The 18,590-nt window shown below is 44.5% G+C and overlaps 1 protein-coding gene and 5 non-coding genes across 6 annotated transcripts; 4 read left to right on the top strand and 2 right to left on the bottom strand.

Annotated features, from left to right (window-relative positions):
* Window positions 1-762: 762 nt before the first annotated feature.
* LOC138635905 (double-stranded RNA-specific editase B2-like) lies at window positions 763-17,189 on the top strand. The gene is made up of 9 exons (XM_069723619.1): window positions 763-838; window positions 7,807-8,720; window positions 12,114-12,231; window positions 12,885-13,053; window positions 13,990-14,147; window positions 14,357-14,510; window positions 14,801-14,982; window positions 15,899-16,083; window positions 16,954-17,189. Exons 1-9 carry the CDS (start codon window positions 763-765, stop codon window positions 17,122-17,124), a joined length of 2,127 nt encoding a protein of 708 aa, XP_069579720.1. The 3' UTR covers window positions 17,125-17,189.
* trnas-uga (transfer RNA serine (anticodon UGA)) lies at window positions 1,288-1,369 on the bottom strand. The gene has a single exon. It is a non-coding gene; the product is annotated as a tRNA-Ser (tRNA).
* trnas-uga (transfer RNA serine (anticodon UGA)) lies at window positions 1,719-1,800 on the bottom strand. The gene has a single exon. It is a non-coding gene; the product is annotated as a tRNA-Ser (tRNA).
* Window positions 3,257-3,338, top strand: trnas-uga (transfer RNA serine (anticodon UGA)). The gene has a single exon. It is a non-coding gene; the product is annotated as a tRNA-Ser (tRNA).
* On the top strand, window positions 3,583-3,664 carry trnas-cga (transfer RNA serine (anticodon CGA)). Its single transcript has one exon. It is a non-coding gene; the product is annotated as a tRNA-Ser (tRNA).
* Window positions 4,981-5,062, top strand: trnas-cga (transfer RNA serine (anticodon CGA)). The gene has a single exon. It is a non-coding gene; the product is annotated as a tRNA-Ser (tRNA).
* Window positions 17,190-18,590: the final 1,401 nt, after the last annotated feature.

Consider the following 18,590-nt stretch of genomic DNA (forward strand, 5'->3'; position numbering starts at 1 on the left):
GAGAGCTGATCAAAGCTCGACGTATGGCAGTATCAGAGCACACAGTTTCACAGATGAAAGATTAAAAAAAGAGGATTTTCAATTTTATATTTAATTAGGAAACCAAAAAATCCATTTTGTGAGCTCAAAAGCAGTCAACTTTTTTTTTACTTCAGTGCATCTTGTAACGAGGAAGGAAGTAGGTCATGTTTCAGGCTTTCCTCGCATCCCTTAGATTGACTCCGAAATGATCATCAACAGGATTTTAAGGAGATTCTTTTTTGTGGAAAATCCAATCCATCGTTCAGAGACTCAGTCTCAGAAAGATGTAAAACACAATCAAAACTAATCTTAAGCAGTTTTTATTGAAGGAGAAAATCGCGAATGCCTCATTTAAATACAGTTTATAATAAAAGCCAGTCAGTTTGGATGTCAAATTTAAATCTAAAGTAGCAAACACTCTAACTCTCACTCTGCTATTAGCATACTTTCAGAGTGCAGTGTGCAATTGTCTGAAATATTTGAATCAATATTACTTAATACGATTGATATCACAAACGCATGTTGACGACGAGCTTCCAGATCGGAAAAAAAATTCTTAATGGGGAGATGGTTTCTTACCTGACGGGATTCACATCCAACCGGGAGGACTTGGCGAACTTTCCAGTTATGCGATAGAAAATAAATGAATGAATGAGTGAATGAATGGAAGGATGAAAGGAAATGTGTGGAAAGAGATAAACGACCAGGATCCCAACGTCTCCCCTTATGGCCAGATGGGACATGGAGTTAAAACCCATTGACACCATGATGTTGGTGACCGTAACAGGTCTCAGGTGTGACCTCAACGACTGTCAAGGTGTTAATGAGCCTCCAAAAAGGTCAAAAACCAGGGAGTCCACTCCACTCAGTAAAAAATAAAGAGTTACAACATCTTTAAATAATTCTAGCAAGTCCAGCTGCCTTTGGATGTAACACTTGAAGCGAGGTTTTTCCACATTGAATCCCGACTGGATTTCAAATCAAACAGGACTCTAACGATGGACTGATGGTCGACAATCAAAACCCATTCAGACCATGATGATTGTGACGGGCCTTAAACGTGGCCTCCTCAAAGTGTTAACGATCCAAACAGAAGGTGAAAGTAGACAGATAGGAATTGTGGGGAAAGAGAACAAGTAAACATTGGCTGGTTAGTGGTTTTGCAGGCCTTGAACATGTCCTTAGAGATTCTCAAAGTGTTTTTAAATCCTCCGGAGGTTAACAGCCACAAAGTCCACCAGACTCGCTCAAGAAACAAGTTGCAGACGCTGTGAGCAGGGTTCGAACCTGCGCGGGGAAACCCCATTGGATTTCAAATCCAACGCCTTAACCTCTCGGCCATCACAGCTCTTTCTTTCCATTTTTAAAGGCAAAAACTTTGAAAATCCAATACAGACAGCCAGACAGGAAATATGGGGAAAGAGAGCAGGTCAGTGAAATGTGAGTGAAGATGTGAAAAGGTGGATTGAATTCCTCAGATAAGAAGGTAAAGAAGCATTTACACCAAGACCGTAGCAGCTCAGATGATTGCCTGGTGTCCCAAAACCAACTCCCACTGTGACTATTGATATCTAACGACTCACAGGATGGCTGGCCGGGTCTCACGTGTGACCTTGAGAGGTCTTCAAGAAAGTCAAGCACTTTCATTTGCAACACTGTTAGTTATTTATCTGTGTTAAGCATTAAAGACTCAAACTCGCTGTGAGCAGGGTTTGAACCTGCGCGGGGAAACCCCATTGGATTTCAAGTCCAACACCTTAACCACTCGGTCATCACAGCTGCCGGAAAGAAACCCTTAAATCTTAAAACAAAAGAAACAGTGAGGATAATGATTGTTAAGTTAAAACGTTGCCTCTTTTCTGACCTTCAAACATTTGGAAAACTGCTGGCTGATATCAACATGAGAAAGAGGGATGGCTAAGACGTTATTAGACAATCCAATACGTATTCAATTTAAGGAATCCCAAAGAATTTACTCTCAAAATGGCCACTTTTTCAAATGGAAGCCGGCGTCAAATCTCTCTGAAACATCTGTCCGAAATGGTAAAGATGGGAAAGATTTAGATGTTATCGACTTCCAAGTCTCAAATGCTGCGACTCTCCCATTATTCGTGTTATTAAGCGCCGAGTTGGATATATCAAAGCTTTTCCCAAAAAGAAAAGTTCCCCCGCTTCATGCAGAAACTTTTAATTACGATAAACTGCGATATGATGTGAACACACGGAGGGAACGAGCTCTCGTATGATCCAACGAGCACTTTGTTTGAAGCGGGATAATGAGGATAATAAGGCTTTCTTTTTTCTTGACCAGATTTCAAAGCAACACAACTTTTCCGGGTAGAAGCTCTTTTGTGTTGGGACTCATTTTAAAAACCGTTAAATCTAACCGATGTAAAAGGAGCAGGGAATCAAATCTAATGAGCAAATAATAAAACCAAACATCTACGGTTACAAACATGGTTACTAACACCGAGGCGGTCGGAAAGAGAAATGAATCCAGAAAGTTTCCATATTTCTTTGCCCTTGAGGAAAGACAGTCCACATTACAAGTAAATGAAACCACTTGCCATTAATTATGCTTAGCAAATGAGATTATCCGCGGCTGTCGGACCGCACACACACATCGGACAGCCCCCCCCCCTCCCCCACCCACCCGCCATGCCTAATTTCATTATTCTATTAAATAAGGTTCATTAACAGCGGCTGGATGGAGAAACTTCACTTCTAAGGTTTAATAAACACAAGCACTGAGGAAGATGAAGCCACCTTCCTCTTCTCATCTCCGCTCTACTCTCCTCCAGTAAATTGTCGTCTTTTGTCTCTAAGTAACTCCTTAAAACAGCAGTTTTATTGCATTTTCTGCAGTCACTGATGCGTTTACAAAAAAAAAAGGCTAAAATTATAAAGACGAAAGCTCAGAGAAGAAGCTTGCGATGGCGAAATTGTGTCGATTCCTGTTTAGATTTTTTTGGAGAATGAAAATCAAAGTCCTGAGAAAATGTCGACACCCGATTGGATTCATACGCCATCAAGGTCAATAAATCAGGCTGCTCATTGAGCTCCATTCACGGTCTGCCTCCAGTAAGCAACAGTTAAAGACTCACTCAGAGCATAAGTTACATTCTTGTTGGGAAATGAGACTCAGCACAAAGGCTGCTGTCGCAAATCTTCTTAAAATCCGATAAAAGGATTAATTTTCAATTTTTTTTTCAGACTCTCGAACTTCCTTTGTGTAGCTGTGATGGCTGAGTGGTTAAGGCGTTGGACTTGAAATCCAATGGGGTTTCCCCGCGTAGGTTCAAATCCTGCTCACAGCGATTCAGCTTTGTTGCCGATGGCAACACCTTGCAGACGTCGCAATCATCGCGAGGAACTTTCTGAGCGTAAATAACTTCAAATCGGCTCCACTCAGACTTTATTCTCAGATCAGATCTTTTAGGTTAGTCGTTAGTTTTCCAGACATCACCAATAGCTGCAGGGGTTGTTGTGGCAACCACGTACGCGCAGCTACGCTGGCTTTCCAACACGGAAGCTGACAGCACACGACGAGCAACTCTCATCGCTGTGATGGCCGAGTGGTTAAGGTGTTGGACTCGAAATCCAATGGGGTTTCCCCGCGTAGGTTCAAATCCTACTCACAGCGACTAAATGTCTTTAATGTTACAGACAGGGAACTCTTTCTCTAAATGAAGACATCTTGATCTATAAAAAAAAAAACGTCTTTGAGGAGACCATCTGAATATAAACCAATACTGGACTCCGACTACACAAAAGATATTGACATGATTTAGTTGTCGCCAACAAATTTCCAATGACGGACCTGAATGTTGAGGTCGCTGCTTGGACCAACACTTTTTCACAAATTTCCGGTTGATTTAGGATTTTTCCAACATAATTAACGAGGACGAGGAGCACCTGAATGCACCACCAGCCAAACGTCCACACCACCGCCTCCATTTTTTCCCCCACTAATCTGAAGAGTGCTTTTACACTTTTGAAACCAAATGTAACCCAACTGCGTTGGAAAACAGATGCATTTCCAAAATGCTGCACAAATTGCACCTCCGATTACTGGGGTTACTGGTAGATTAGGCAAATAATTTGTCATGTTGCAACCATGGTTAACCTCTACTTAAACCGGGTGCCAAGTCTAATACTTCAATTCACGAGTGAATGGGAGTTAATGAAGTGCTACTCAAGTGAGATCGTGCGTGTACAAGTGAGGGGAAATCGAATGAGAGATGAAGGAAAACCTATAAACAACGGAAAGTGTGGGGAACAAATGAGCTCGGCGGATGTAACGCAAAGACAAACTGTTATCCTTTTTTATTTTTATTTTGTATTTTTTGGGTCTACAATAAATAGCCCCATTAGCTGTGATGATGCAGGTCATTAAAACACCTCCACCTGCCTTCAGAAGCTGCAGGACTCACATCATTACGTTCACATCCTCATCTCACAGCTCACGCTCGTATCAGCCCACCACTTAATGGCACCACACGCCTAAAATCACTGCAAGGTGCAAGGTTAATGCAGAAGAAGTTTAATCTGCACTCTTCATTATTCGAACGACTTTTAGTTTTGCATCGCAGTGCTCTCCAGAATCAGCAGTGACCGGGGGGGGGGGGAGGGGGGTAAACAGGCAGTAAAAACGACCCACGAGAAGTCGGAAAAAAATCAACAATCAACAATCAAGCTTCGATAATAATATCACGAATTTGTAGTGACTTTCAGTTGAATTTTCACTATGACAGTTTTTTATTAGTAATTAGCTCGCATGATTTATGTATTATTTTTCACATGGTGTGTCACCGGCTCTCTCTTCCCCTGATTTCCTGTCTGGACTTCACTGTTTCCATCTAATAAAGGCAAACAAATGCACAAAAAAAAAAAAAAGGTTGAGGTTGCCTTAAGTTGATTTTTTTTTCCAATTTGCTACAAAAACAGAGGGCAGAAGAAGCTGTGATGGCCGAGAGGTTAAGGCGTTGGACTCGAAATCCAATGGGGTTTCCCCGCGTAGGTTCGAACCCTACTCACAGCGGTCAACGTGTCTTTAGTGCCGCTGACAGAAAGCAGTTTCTTTTAGCTGCGGCAGGATCGACATCCTGATCTGCTAACGGCTGACAAACCTGTATGCAAAGAGTTGTGATGGCCGAGTCGTAGAATTTACGCTGACTGGTCTCTTGATCAAACTTTGGTCACCTGTCTTACAGTTTGGGCAGTTTCATCGTCAGGTTTCCCTCATTTAGACTACATTCAAATTATGCTCACAGCCACGTGATTCACCTCGACCAACACCTTGTGTTGTACTTTAGCAAAAAAAAAAAAAAAACGCAATACGCCACCACAAGGAATCTTTTCCTAAACACTGTCAGAAAAAGCAAAAACAAAGACTTATGGCCAAGTCGTAGAATCTTCAAATTAACTTGATTTTTCCATCAAAATGTGTTCATCTGTTTTACAATTTGGACATTTCCCTCTTGTAGATTCAAATTATGCTTTTTAATGACAAATGGAGGCAAAAACGCAACGCTATGCAGTGGTAGACACAACTTAGAAGACCTTTTTCAGACTCCTCAACGGTCACTTTCTTATTCAAAAAACTTTTAATTTGAGGTTGCTTAAAAGTTATTCTGTTCCAAAGTGACGGAAAAATGTATGCACAGCCACATATACCTTAAAAGTGAATGATGAAATGTCTTTAAAATGGCACATTACTTCAATGTCGATCCATTTTGTTTATACTTTTAGCAGGAAGGCATTCATATTTTAGAAACAATGCATTTGCCAAGGCAGCTCATATTTCTGTTTGTGTCCGTGTGCGCGGGATGAATTCGACTAAACGAGCGCCGCTAAACGAAAAGCTCTTAAACGGTGGCAGGGCGCCAGATAAAATCTAAATGGGAATAAATGGGGTCGGTGGTTCGGGGGCGTGGGGGGGTGCGGGTGGTGGTGGTGGTGGTGTGTGTATGTGTGTGTGTGTGTGTGTGTGGGGGGGGGGGTTACCTGGGGTTTGTTTCCTGAAGACAAATTAAAAAATTAGAAGCTGCAGCGAGGGAGGAAAGGTCGGCACATTAAAAAAAAAAAAAAAATTAAAAATGAGGCCGAATGCAAACGATCGGAAGTATAATCAAGTCTTTTTTTTCGTTTTTTTGTACAAAACTCCCTCTTTCTTGTTTGTGTTTGATTCAGATCAAAGATGCTGATTTTTTTTGGGGGGGCATTTCGAACCTCGCACCAAATCTTCCAACAAAACCGATTGTACAGAAATCGGTGTGAGCGGGTTTAACGAGACAAAGCTTCTCATTCAGCTTAAACCCTTCGACGCCTCTCGTCCTTTGAAAGCCTCGGTCTTTATCGCCGACGTCCTTTCAATTACGCCGGCCGACCCCGAGCCGCCTTTTCTGTTTGTTTTCTGTCGTGTTCGTTCGGTGCGAGCTCTAATGGCCTCCCCCGGCCTCGCGCATTAGTCGTGCACGGTCGCCACGAAGGTGCCCGACCTCAGTCCATTTCATTACCTCGATGGTTCGGGGTTGAATATAAATAGCTGAACACCGAAGAATCGCAGCCGCAATTGAGCTCATTGAACAAAACAGAGATGAGAGGAAGTAGACGGCAGCAACATTTTGTACATTTCCACTCGTGATGTATATAAGACGCCACGCTAAACAACAACAACAACAACAACACTGATTTCATTGTTGTTTTCAGGATGGAGCGAAGCGGCATCGAACCTCGTCTGTCCCATAAAACGCTGGGATACCGGAGCCTCATCAGACCATTCAAGTAAATCTTTTTTTCCTCCTTTTCACTGAACACAATCTCATTTTCATTATTTCATTTACTCGGCTGCTTTACGAAACAGACGAATCACAAACGATATTTTTAGCCGACACGAGCAGCTTCCGAACGTCGGCCGGTCGGCCGGTCGGTCGGTCGGCCTCCTCGATACAGACGGAAATATTTCAACAACTATTTGGTCGATTGTCATGAAGTTTTTGTTAGAATCCAATTCGCGGTGACCCCGCTGACTTTTCCTCGCTCACGACTTGTCGGTCGAAGTTTTAAAGATGTAACTACTGACGGTTTGCCATGAAATTTTGCACAGTTCGCGTTCCCCACTTTTCATCATCGTGCACTAAGTTTTAGGATTTTTTTTTTTTTTAACTCCCCTGCCGATGAAAAACCTAAAGCTGCCTTCATCTCTAACTTTCTGTAGCAAATGGCCACGGTGGGCTAACGGTTTAGCAAGCCAGCGGGCGGGTACCGTAGTGCGGGGAATGGAAATTCAGAAGAACATTTTCATCATACGCATCATAAATTTATGAAGAAAAATTAAAATTTTATATTAAATGATCATCCACTGAAAAAAAAAAAAGAACTTCGTAGTCCGTGAACGAATGATTCTCATCAGGTTTTGCTGAACTTTGTGTTTAGTGATATTTAGCAAAGTTAGCATGCTAACAAGCTAAACTAAACACACCAGCGTACAGTTAGCATGTTTACCATTATAACTCTGGGTATGTTAGCATGCTGATATTAGCATTTGATGTGACTCCAGACTCTAATGTAGACCTAGCATCATATCTAAAAAAAACCTCCTTTTTCATGTAGTTTTGCCCACTTAGAGAAATCATCCAGGCTAAGGACTTCCTGACTTCGGGGCCCCGAGCGAACGGTCCAAACATTTGATCCATTAACAGACCCTCAAAATACGTTTACTCAACAAAAAACTAAAAATCCTGTAAGAAACTCATATTCTGTTTTGATTTTTCATCTCAACAGGTAGCAGCAGTTTGGAGGTGAAAGAGAACCGGGCTGACAAAAGCCAGGTGGAACCCGACCTTCTACCAAAGGATCATCCGTCCACTTTCTGCACGACTTTCCTCAAACACGGGCCGAGAGCTCTGAAGAGGAAGCAGCCGCTGGCGGAGGGAAAAGACCGGCTGCCCTCCCGAAGCCACCCGACTTATAAACGAGCGGCGTGGGCCGTGACCCAGAAGAACGCGGTGGTGCAGCTGAACGAGTTGCGACCCGGCCTGCGGTACGAGATCGTGTCCACGACGGGACCGCTGCACGCTCCCGTGTTCGCCGTCGGCGTGGAGGTAAACGGTTTCCACTTCGAGGGCAGAGGACCTACGAAAAAGCAGGCGAAGATGAGGGCCGCAGAGCGGGCGCTGCGCTCGTTCGTCCAGTTCCCGAACGCCTCGCAGGCTCACGCCGCCATGGGCGACTTCGCCGGCGCGCCCGTCGACTTCACGGCGGACAAGCCGGACATCCCGCTCCTCGAAGAGTTTGAGCCGTCGCTACTTGAAAACTGCGACCTCCTGCGCTGCAGCGCGGCGAAGAAGGAGGTCTTCTCCAGCGTTTACAACCACAGACGGCTTCTTCGACTCACTCTGGACTTGGTTTCCGTCAGCGGCTCGTTGCTGGAGCGCCTGAGTCCGGTGGCGCTGCTCAACGAGCTCCGCCCGGGACTCAGGTACACCTGCCTGACGGAGCGAGTTCACGGCAGGCCGACGAGGAGTTTCGTGATGGTGGTGAAGTTGGAGGGACGGGTGTTCGAAGGGTGCGGCCACAGTAAAAGACTGGCCAAGGCCCAGGCAGCGGCCGCCGCCCTGCAGTCGCTCTACAACGTGAGTCTGGGACCAGACAGGAAGGTCCTCCGGGGCAGCCGGGCCAGAAATCAGCTACCTCAGGTGAGTACGAATTATTGTCCAACACTATTCTCCTTTCCTTACAGTGCTTGAAATCAGCATCCAGAGTGTAGACTGTATATGAAAATGAGGCCTATGCGGAAGGTCCTTGCAATACCACCGTGTGCCACTAGAGGTCGTCTTCAAAAAGCCTCCATAGACTCCCATTCAACTAGTCTGAGAAAAAAGCTTCCGGCTCTGAAATATAAGGCCGATGAAGAAGTTGTAATACCACCGAGCGCCACTAGAGGTCGGCTCCAAAAAGCCTCCATAGACTCCCATTCAACTTGTTTCATATAAAGTCACTCCTTCTTCTTAGTTTTCTGGAGGTCCATCTGAAAATAATCCCTCATTCATTAGAAAAGAAGATTCAAGAAGACCTGTTTTTGGGGGCGTGTCTGTTTGATTGACAGGCCTGTGGTGCAGTCAGGTTACAGCTATCGGTGGGCGGGGCGTAGTATCGTCAGGTTCCCCTCCCCCCGCCCAGCTGGCCCAAATACGGTCGCAACCGGCTCCAAACCGATCCGAACTACAAAGATGGCGCCGGACGAATTACGAACTCGAGGCTTCGTACCGGCCGTTCAACAAACCGACGAGCGACGTCACGGCCGGTTGCAGGTTCTAGTTTTAAACCCATTCGCTGATGACGGCAACAGAGGCTGAATGAACAGCTGCAGACTTTTAGAAGATTCTAATACATTATTCAAAGACAAATCTTGAGCCTTAAAATGTATTTTTAAAAAGAAATCCCCAGATAAGACTAGAAGACATCATGATAAGAATCTGGGTGTTTTTTTTCCTCCACACTGTGGACACATTTTTCAGGACAATGTGGAAACACCACACCGGCTTCAAACTGAATTTTTCCCCTCGGTCGTCCAAACCGCCGGGACGAATGGGCGCGCCGCACATCGGCAACGGCCGTCGTGTCCTCGGGCCCGGCGGCCGGATGGCGTCCCGCACGCTCGTCTGTGGCATCTAAACAACTTCATTATGTCTCGGAGCCTCCGAGGCATCGTTCCCGGCGTCGTGCTTTATGAACACGAGGAAGATTCGCCTCCCGGCGTCAAGAGAGACGACTTGAAACCTTCTGCATCACACCGTGGCTCAAATATGCAAAACAAAAACAATAATAGGAGAAACACGTTTAGACACTTCTGGTGAACGCCTGAGGGAGGTTTTGTCGAGAGTCCGATGACGAGCGGTTTTAACATTCAGCTCGAAATTCTTTTTCGATGCTCCGAAAAGTGATTTCACACCAAAAGCTGAGTGAACAATTTGCAGAAGCTTCCCGCCGACTTCCCGTTTGGCGCCAACCCTCCCTCCGTTCCTCCGACTGTCTGTCAGGCGGCGCGACGCATTGATGAACATTATTACGGCGCATTAGAGACGAAGGAGGCGCGGCAGCCGAGCGAGGCGGCGGAGAGGCGAGGCGGTTTGTGAAGAGCCTAATAATCTGACGGATAATTGTTTAACACACTCATTACACACGACCTTGTGCCGACTGTCATCCGGAAAACGACGAGTTTAACGCCCCCCCCCAAAAAAAAAAAAAAAAAAAAGAGGGAAAAACATATTTTCTGATTGACAGAAACGAGCTCTAAAGAACAGACGAGACGTTTTAAAAGGCGATCGACAGTTTTAGGCCTTGAAGTGACGGCGGGGTGATATTTCTAAATGAGTTTGGGTTTGACGCGTGAAGTGAAACGTTTAAATTCTTCGACATGTGAAAAAGTTCGTAGACGGTTGTAGTTTGTACAAACGGAGAGAAGCGGCGAGACGAGTTGCGTCTTTTTTAAGCAACATCAGCACCTGTGATTGAAGTGTTTTCGTGACCGCCGGTTCGTACGACACGGAGCCCAAACTCAGGCGGTTCGCAAATATGTCGCTTTTTTTTTTTGGGAAAGCTGCTCCTGAAAAGTTTTTTACGCTGGTCGCAAATATCCACTTGGTTTTATTATACAATGCACAGCAACTTTCTTCCGCAGCTAATCTGGCAGTATTACGACCTCGGACCTCACATGAAATTGAAAAGTTAAGTTAAAATGACATGCGGGTACCATGGTAACGATGCTGGTGGAAAAGTATTCGGATCCTTTGTTGTGGTGAAGTGACGCGGTTCAGACGACGTCAACGTCATTTTTTTTTTCTTTCTTGTTTCTTGTTGTTTAAAGCTGCGTTCACTGTTGCCACGACGATGGAGGTTGCATAAGACGTAATTTTTAAAAAGCCCGACACGCTTCAACCCGAGTCGTTATCCTTCACCACCCCAGAGATTTTTGTGCCGAAACACTCAAAACAAAAAAACAAAAAAAGAGAGCTTCACTTACCGGCTGCAGAATCCAAAGAAACAGAAAACAGACGGGGAGGGAAGTGAACACAAAACATCAGGGACACGTGTGTCACTTGGCAAACAACAAGCGTTTAAATTACCAGAGGGGCTACTTACAAAGTGGCTGCAGCTGGGGCACCTGGGAGCAGGTGAGGTGGGCGTGGCTTGCAGAGACAGGAGGGTGGAGGGGGAGGGACATACGAAAAAAAACAAGACCAGGACACCTGTGGGTCGTCTTCCAGGTTAAAAAACAAACAAACAACCTTTGTGTTTGTAAAGGTGCATGGTTAGGGTCTAAAATAGTTTACGACAATGTTTTAATTTATTTTAATGTTCTCCATGTGGCAGCTCAGTTTTTATGTATGCACCCCGGACTCGTTATAGAAAGCTGCAAACTGGTTTAATTCAGGAGTTTGTTGCTGTAAACCATTTAAATTTATTTTCGCCCCCTCGTGGTCATTGTTGTGAGTTCACACCATCGACTGTATATAAAAAGCCTTAAGCTGCAATACCACCCGGTGCCACTAGAGGTCGGCTCCAAAAAGCCTCCGGCTCCAAAGACTCCCATTCAACTTCTCTCATCAAATCCAAAGTGAATAAAATGTGTCCATCAGTTATCTCGGTGTTGTTAGCTAAAGTCACTCCTTCTTCTTAGTTTTCTGGAGGTCCATCTGAAAATAATCCCTCATTCATTAGAAAAGAAGATTCAAGAAGACCTGTTTTTGGGGGCGTGTCTGTTTGATTGACAGGCCTGTGGTGCAGTCAGGTTACAGCTATCGGTGGGCGGGACGTAGTATCGTCAGGTTTCCAATCAGATCGGTCAGATCCACCGTTGGCTCCTCCCCCCCAGCTCGTCCAAATATGGTCACTTCCTGGTTCAAGCCGTGCCGAACTACAAATATGGCGACGGCCAGAATTCTTCTTAAATTCTTCATAACGGCCGTTCACAAACCAACGGGTGACGTCGCTGCTCGGTTAAACAACGTTTGCACAAAGTTTCTTTAAAGCCAACATCCCTCTAATTGACCTCAAATGTTTGTCTCTACCACTTTTTCCGTCTGCAGTTCTTCGCAGAATCGATCTTCCACTTGGTGAGAGAGAAACACGCCGAGCTGACAGACGGCTGCTTCTCCGCCTCGCACGCCCGTCACAAGGTGCTGGCGGGGATCGTAATGACCACAGGTGAGTGGCGTCGCAACTCGGATGTAAGAAGATGAGGTCAGACACAGAGAGGGAATCACACGCTGGATGAACGTGTTCGAAAACGACCCCAAAAAAAATCTAAGGCAAGTCAAACAACATCAAATGAAAATATTTCAAATCCAGACAAGTCAAGGAAAGAACTAATGTCCCTCGAATCTCCAGCCCAACACAGCGACCATCTCAAAAGACGAAACATTGCTCAGTCATATCGTCATAAATATCAAAACAGAAGATTTTGAATCCTCGTCGTGTCCTTTAGATTTAGATTAAAACGGTTTGTTTCACTCTTCTTCCACTATCCAAGTCCCTCTTGACGTAGTCGGTGATGGAAAGGAACGCCTCAGATTACTCTGTTCAGATCCAGAGGGGGGAGCCGACATCTTTGAGGCGTCGGAGGTTCAATCATACACTTTTCATGAGCCCGTCTCCGCCGGTTAACGTCGCCGAGGACGAGGGTCAAACGAGGCGTCTCGTCTCGGCCGCATTGTGTCGAATGTCTCGTTCCATCGGAGTCAATCATTCGCTCAACGAGTCGCTTCAGATCTGAAATGAGACTTATAGTTTCTGTAAATTTCATAATTATTATTATTATTTTTTAATTCCACGCTCAACATTTCTTCCTCTTTATTCAGGATTTGACGTCCGGTCCGCCCGAGTCGTGTCTCTGGCGACGGGGACGAAGTGTCTGGACTCGGATAATTGGAGCGACCGCGACGGCACGCTCAGCGACTGCCACGCCGAAGTCGTCAGTCGAAGGGCGCTGGTTCGATTCCTGTACACTCAGCTGGAGCTGCTGCTCTGGTACGATCAGGAGTCTATTTCTCTGTTGTTATAAAAAAATAAAAAATAAATTGTCATGGTGATTTCAGGAAGAGTTGTACTTGGCCGAAGTTTTGGATGAAATTTGGCATTCAAAAGTAATTTGGTCAAATTCTTTTGGAGGATTTTGCCTTAAAAATGTCATTTTGACTGGTTTAAAGGGGGAATTTGACCATAAAATTTAAACTTTGCCCAGTTCTTGTTTTTTGTGGAATTTGTCATTAAAAATGTTTGATCTCCTTTTTGGGTGTTTTTCAGGTGGATTTTTCCATTATATCTATTAATTTGTTAATTTTTTAGTTGAATTTAGCCTCAACAAATATTGTTTTGTAAAGTTTTAGCGTGCAATTTGGTGTCAGAAATGTAATGTTCTTAAAATTGTGGATGGAATTTGGCATAAAAAAGTAAATTTGGCAAATTTTTGCATGGATTTTGTCATTAATGTCATTTTGTCTTTTTTAAGAAAAACTAAATAAAGTATAGTTTTATATAGTTTTATCCAGTTTTTGTGAAAATTGACATTAGAAATGTTTCGTCTGCTTTAAAGGTTGATAATATTCTAAAATGACTTTATTTGTCTTGTTTCTAGGTGGTTTTTTTGGCCTAACGTGATTTTGTCTCGCAGCATAAAATTTGGTTCAACAAATGTTACTTAGTCTAGATTGTGGTCAGAATTTGGTATTAGAAATGTGTTTTGTAGTTTTTCGTGGAGGATTTTTGGCAGTAAATATTATTTTGTTTAGTTTTTTTGGTGGAACTGGCGTAATTTTTTTTTTTTTTAATTTAAGCGCCGTTAATAAATTGAGACATCAGTTTCTCTGGATTACCAAAAAATTTTGACGATGTGACAAAGTAAAAAAAAACATAATTTCCAGCGGTGTTTGTCGTGTTGAATTTTTCTCGTTTGTTTCCTTGAAGTAAACCAGCTGACGTTGAGGAAGAGTCGATCTTCGTACCAAATAAAGGCGGCGGCGGCGGCTTCCGGCTGCGGGACGGCGTCCTCTTCCACATGTTCGTCAGCTCGTCGCCGTGCGGAGACGCCCGACTCAACTGCCCCTACGAGACCACAGCTGCATGTGAGGCAAACACATTTAGATGATGGTGATCGTGGTGATTCTACGGAGGCACATTTCTGCCAGTAACAGAAACTAGACCTGTTTCAATCCACGAAAAAGTATGAAACCTGGACGTTGATTCTGAAAATCTGGAATCAGGCTTTTTAAAGTGATGTTCCTCGGCAGCGTGGCGCCTCTGTAAATTATTATTTGTTTTATCCTTGTGACAGATCCCAGCAGGAGGTTTCACTGCCACCTCCGGGTGAAGGTGAACGGAGGCGAGGGGACGCTGCCCGTCACGGCACGGACAGCCAATCAGAAATGGGACGGCGTGTCGCCGGGTAAACGTCCCGTCACCATGTCCTGCACGGACAAAATGGCAAAGTGAGTTTGATGGATAAACACCGTCCTCGTACTTCGTTAAGTCAGAGAGTTCGGAGACTTTAATAAAAAGTCATATAAAAGTCGTCTCTCGCTGTGGGGAAATTTAATCGTATCATTTCTATAAGATTTTGTTTATTTTTATAGCTTTTTTAGATTTAATTCTTTTACGTCTGACAGTGAAAAACAGACGTTCAGTTCCTTCTCGATCTCGTGTAGATTTTATTTCCACACCCCGATGAAGGATTCCAACTTTTAAAAAAGCTTCTCATCGCGTTTTTTGGTCTCGACAGGTGGAGCGTCGTGGGCCTCCAGGGGGCGCTGCTGTCTCACCTGGTGGCGCCGGTTTACCTGCACAGCCTGACGGTGGGCACGCTGAGCCACACGGGTCACCTGGGCAGAGCCGTGGCGCGCCGCCTCGCGCCCGTCCAGCACCTGCCCTTCCCCTACCGACGACAGCAGCTGCTGCTCGGCTGTACGTCCAAACGGAGCCCTGAAACAACGATCCTGACTTATTAATCGATAAAGAAAATTGTGTTCATCGGCTCATTTGGACGCTAAATGGAACCGAACCATCACGAATGTTTTTAGTTCCACGTGAGCGTTTCCTGATGTGAAAAGTACAAAAGTCTGGCGTGAAAAAAAAAAAGGCCACTTTCAAATTCTGGGTTTCAAACAAACAGAAATACAAACTCATGACAACAGAAGTGCTGAACGGGCATTTAAAAATAACACGTTTTCAGACGTGTCCGCCGTAGCCAGCTCATTGTGGACCGTGGACCGGATATAAAAGTGTTCGTCGCTTCCGGCTCTGAAATATAAGGCCGATGAAGAAGTGCCTTAAAGCTGCAATACCAGCGAGTGCCACTAGAGGTCGGCTCCAAAAAGCCTCCGGCTCCATAGACTCCCATTCAACTTCTCTCATCAAATCCAAAGTGAATAAAATGTGTCCATCAGTTATCTCGGTGTTGTTAGCTAAAGTCACTCCTTCTTCTTAGTTTTCTGGAGGTCCATCTGAAAATAATCCCTCATTCATTAGAAAAGAAGATTCAAGAAGACCTGTTTTTGGGGGCGTGTCTGTTTGATTGACAGGCCTGTGGTGCAGTCAGGTTACAGCTATCGGTGGGCGGGACGTAGTATCGTCAGGTTTCCGATCAGATCGGTCAGATCCACCGCTGGCTCCTCCCCCAGCTCGTCCAAATATGGTCACTTCCTGCTCGCAAAGATGGCGCACGGCCCAAATTCCGAACTCGAGGCTTTGTAACGTCCGTTCATAACGCACATTTTGGATTTTTTTTTTTTTTAAACGTAAAACAAACCTGTAGTTTAATGCACATATAATCTGCGTAGATTTCCCCCCCAAAAATGCTTTTTCCCTCCTCCCCCTTCAGGTCTGAGCAGCGGGGAGGTTCGGCCGGCGGGGGGGAAGGCGCCCAACGTCAGCGTGAACTGGAGCCGTGGCGACGACGGCCTGGAGGAGATCAGCAGCTCCACGGGGAGGCGGACGGACTCGGGGACGTCGTCCCGGCTCTGCAGGCGCTCGGCGTTCGCCCGCTGGCTGAGGCTGCAGCAGCAGGTCGGTCGGAGAGCTGGAAAACTCATCTTAAAAAAAAGAGGAGACGCCTCACAGAGGATGTCTGCTGCATGAAAAATTCCCGAGGATGTGATTACCAAGGTCTCCTTCTAAACTCGTGATATCACAGATTACTTACCGGCATGTAATTGGTTTATTTTGGTTGAGGTTTATCATCGAGATATTGAGCTTAAAAAAAATTCCCTTTTGGCCAAGTGATCATTTTTTCTGCGTCTTAACCAACCCTCAAAATGTTTACACGCAATTTTATAATTTGTATTAAAAACACAGGTTGGAAAGTCGGCTTCTGCGAGTGAAACGATCAGAAATGCTCAAATATGCCAGTAAATGAGCAAATAAGTCCTCGAAGTCTGCGACCAAACCCACCGCACGTGTGACGAAGCCTCAAAGAAGGTTTCGAAACTCCCTCTGCGAGATTAAAATATGCATGTGGAGTGTCGGGATCGGACCAAATGGCCTCGGTTTAAAGTTTGATGGCAGCAGACGAGTCTCGTAATTATTTAGGGGGTCATTGTTGGAAAAAGCCGCTTTTAATATCGCAAAGAAAAGACGTAGAAGAAATAAAAGAAAGGGAGGCGAGTCACGAAAGGAGGACGACAAAACTAGACAATAATAATAATAGAGATCATTATTTTTGAACACTTTAACTTACCTGCCCGACATCGAGCTTTTTCCGATGTTGACGCCATTTTCCATCGTTGGTAACTGAGCTGAACAATAACGTTCAATTTTCTTGAATTATTTTGCCTCTTTGTGGGCTGATTAGAGAAATGATAAGTTTGATTTGATTGACCAGACTTGTATTTAATTGTGCTCCCCCCCCCCCCCCCCCCTCTGCCTTTCCTTCCCAAGTTATGTGGTTCGATTTCGGTCGCCACGGAAACGTATTCTGCTTCCAAGATGGCCGCCGGATGCTACCAGAGGGCGGTGCAGCAGTTTGCCGGCGCCGTGCAGGCTGCAGGTCTGGGAACGTGGCGCAGGAAACCTCCCGAGCTGGCTCACAATGGAGAGTTCGAAGGCTGAATGTTTTAAGGACGTTTTTTTTCCAACACGGTACGAGGAAACGTTTCAGTTTCGCTCGTGTGAGAAAACAGCTCGATTTTGGAAACATGGTGAAGATGCAAGTAAACAATTCATCATCATGCAAGTGAGCACAGAAGCAAAACATAAATCGTATTTTGGCAAAAGCTGAACTGGAGTTCTGAGCTTTTATAACTTCGTAGCTCGCTGACTGGAGAAACACTGAAAAACACATTTTCTATCAGTTTAACCGGCGAAATATATCGTTGTTGGGTAACTTATTTATGAGGTTTGATCAACAGCTTGCAAAGAAACGCCTGCGAGTTGGAAATGTGGATTTGAGCACTAATAATGTTTCAAGATCGACAAACATCCCAATTAGACCCCGAATACGATCAATCCAACGATTTCAAAAGCTTCACCTGTTTTTATTCGTTAACGAACGATGTGAATATAGCACCAGATAACACCCGTTCTTTCGTTTTATTTATGTTTTCATCCTCGTGATGATCCATGCAGCTCTTACATTTGAACCTTCAGCCATTTGTAGAAGTTAAAACGGTCCAAAATATCCGCATCTTTCAAAAGTGTCCTCGTAAGGTCTGAAGCACCTGTCGGTCCTCACAAAGAACAAAAACAAACACACCAAACAAAACTCGCTTCAGTCTTATCTGAACCTTAACCGACCTCCACACACACACACACACACACACACACACACACACACACACACACACACACACACACACACACACACACTCTCTATAAACTTGACCTTGAAATCGAACGGTCAACCTTGAGGGCTCTCGGAGGCGAGTCCCCACAATGTAGGTGTGTGAGGAGACACGTGTCCCCCGTAAACACTCGTTTGAACAGGTTCATTTTTTAAAAGTTGTGTTCTTTACAGAACATGTGTTCTTGATGTTCATCAGTTTTTCCCCCTGTGTTCAGTGTTCAGACTAACAAGGACACACTGCCACCTAGTGGTGGATTGTGTGCTGTACACAGGGGGTGAAGAAATATGTTTTGTCCTATTTTTTTGCCACCCAGATTTCTTCCTTTTATCTCTTTAATGAGTTAAATTACAAATATCCCAAAGATGTTATTACCTGTATTTATAGGTGTTTGTTTATAGAAGGTTTTGGAGGAAATAAGATGTAAAACTTTTACTGAAAGCCACTTGGTGTGTAATGAGACTTTTATTTTTAGCTGTGCAGAATGTATGTACTCTATATTGGTCATGACTATTTTTATCACTGGAAATAAATCTAATTTGTGTTAATTGTTTGTGTTGACGCTGACGTCTTCTGAATAATTAGAACTACTGAACGCTGATGTCGGTGCCTCGTTCCTGTTTGTATCTCCGACGTCACGTTACAGCAGGTTTGTTATAGTTTTGGATGTTTTTTTTGGGGGATTGATAATGTCTCAGAGACAACTACGAATATTAAAAGGTCGTGATAGAATAT

This window comes from Brachyistius frenatus, unplaced genomic scaffold (genome assembly GCF_029030835.1).
Source record: "Brachyistius frenatus isolate BFR_SWC_R1_liver_20210118 unplaced genomic scaffold, ASM2903083v1 Contig_339, whole genome shotgun sequence".
Taxonomy (NCBI): Eukaryota; Metazoa; Chordata; class Actinopteri; family Embiotocidae; genus Brachyistius; species Brachyistius frenatus.

What these genes read in the sequence shown, in the direction of transcription:
- LOC138635905 (XM_069723619.1), top strand. Translation starts at nt 763, where the DNA reads ATGGAGTTAAAACCCATTGACACCATGATGTTGGTGACCGTAACAGGT. An exon ending in CCAGAAATCAGCTACCTCAG is followed by an intron (nt 8,721 to 12,113) that starts GTGAGTACGAAT and finishes TTCCGTCTGCAG; the next exon opens with TTCTTCGCAGAATCGATCTT. An exon ending in GGGGATCGTAATGACCACAG is followed by an intron (nt 12,232 to 12,884) that starts GTGAGTGGCGTC and finishes CTCTTTATTCAG; the next exon opens with GATTTGACGTCCGGTCCGCC.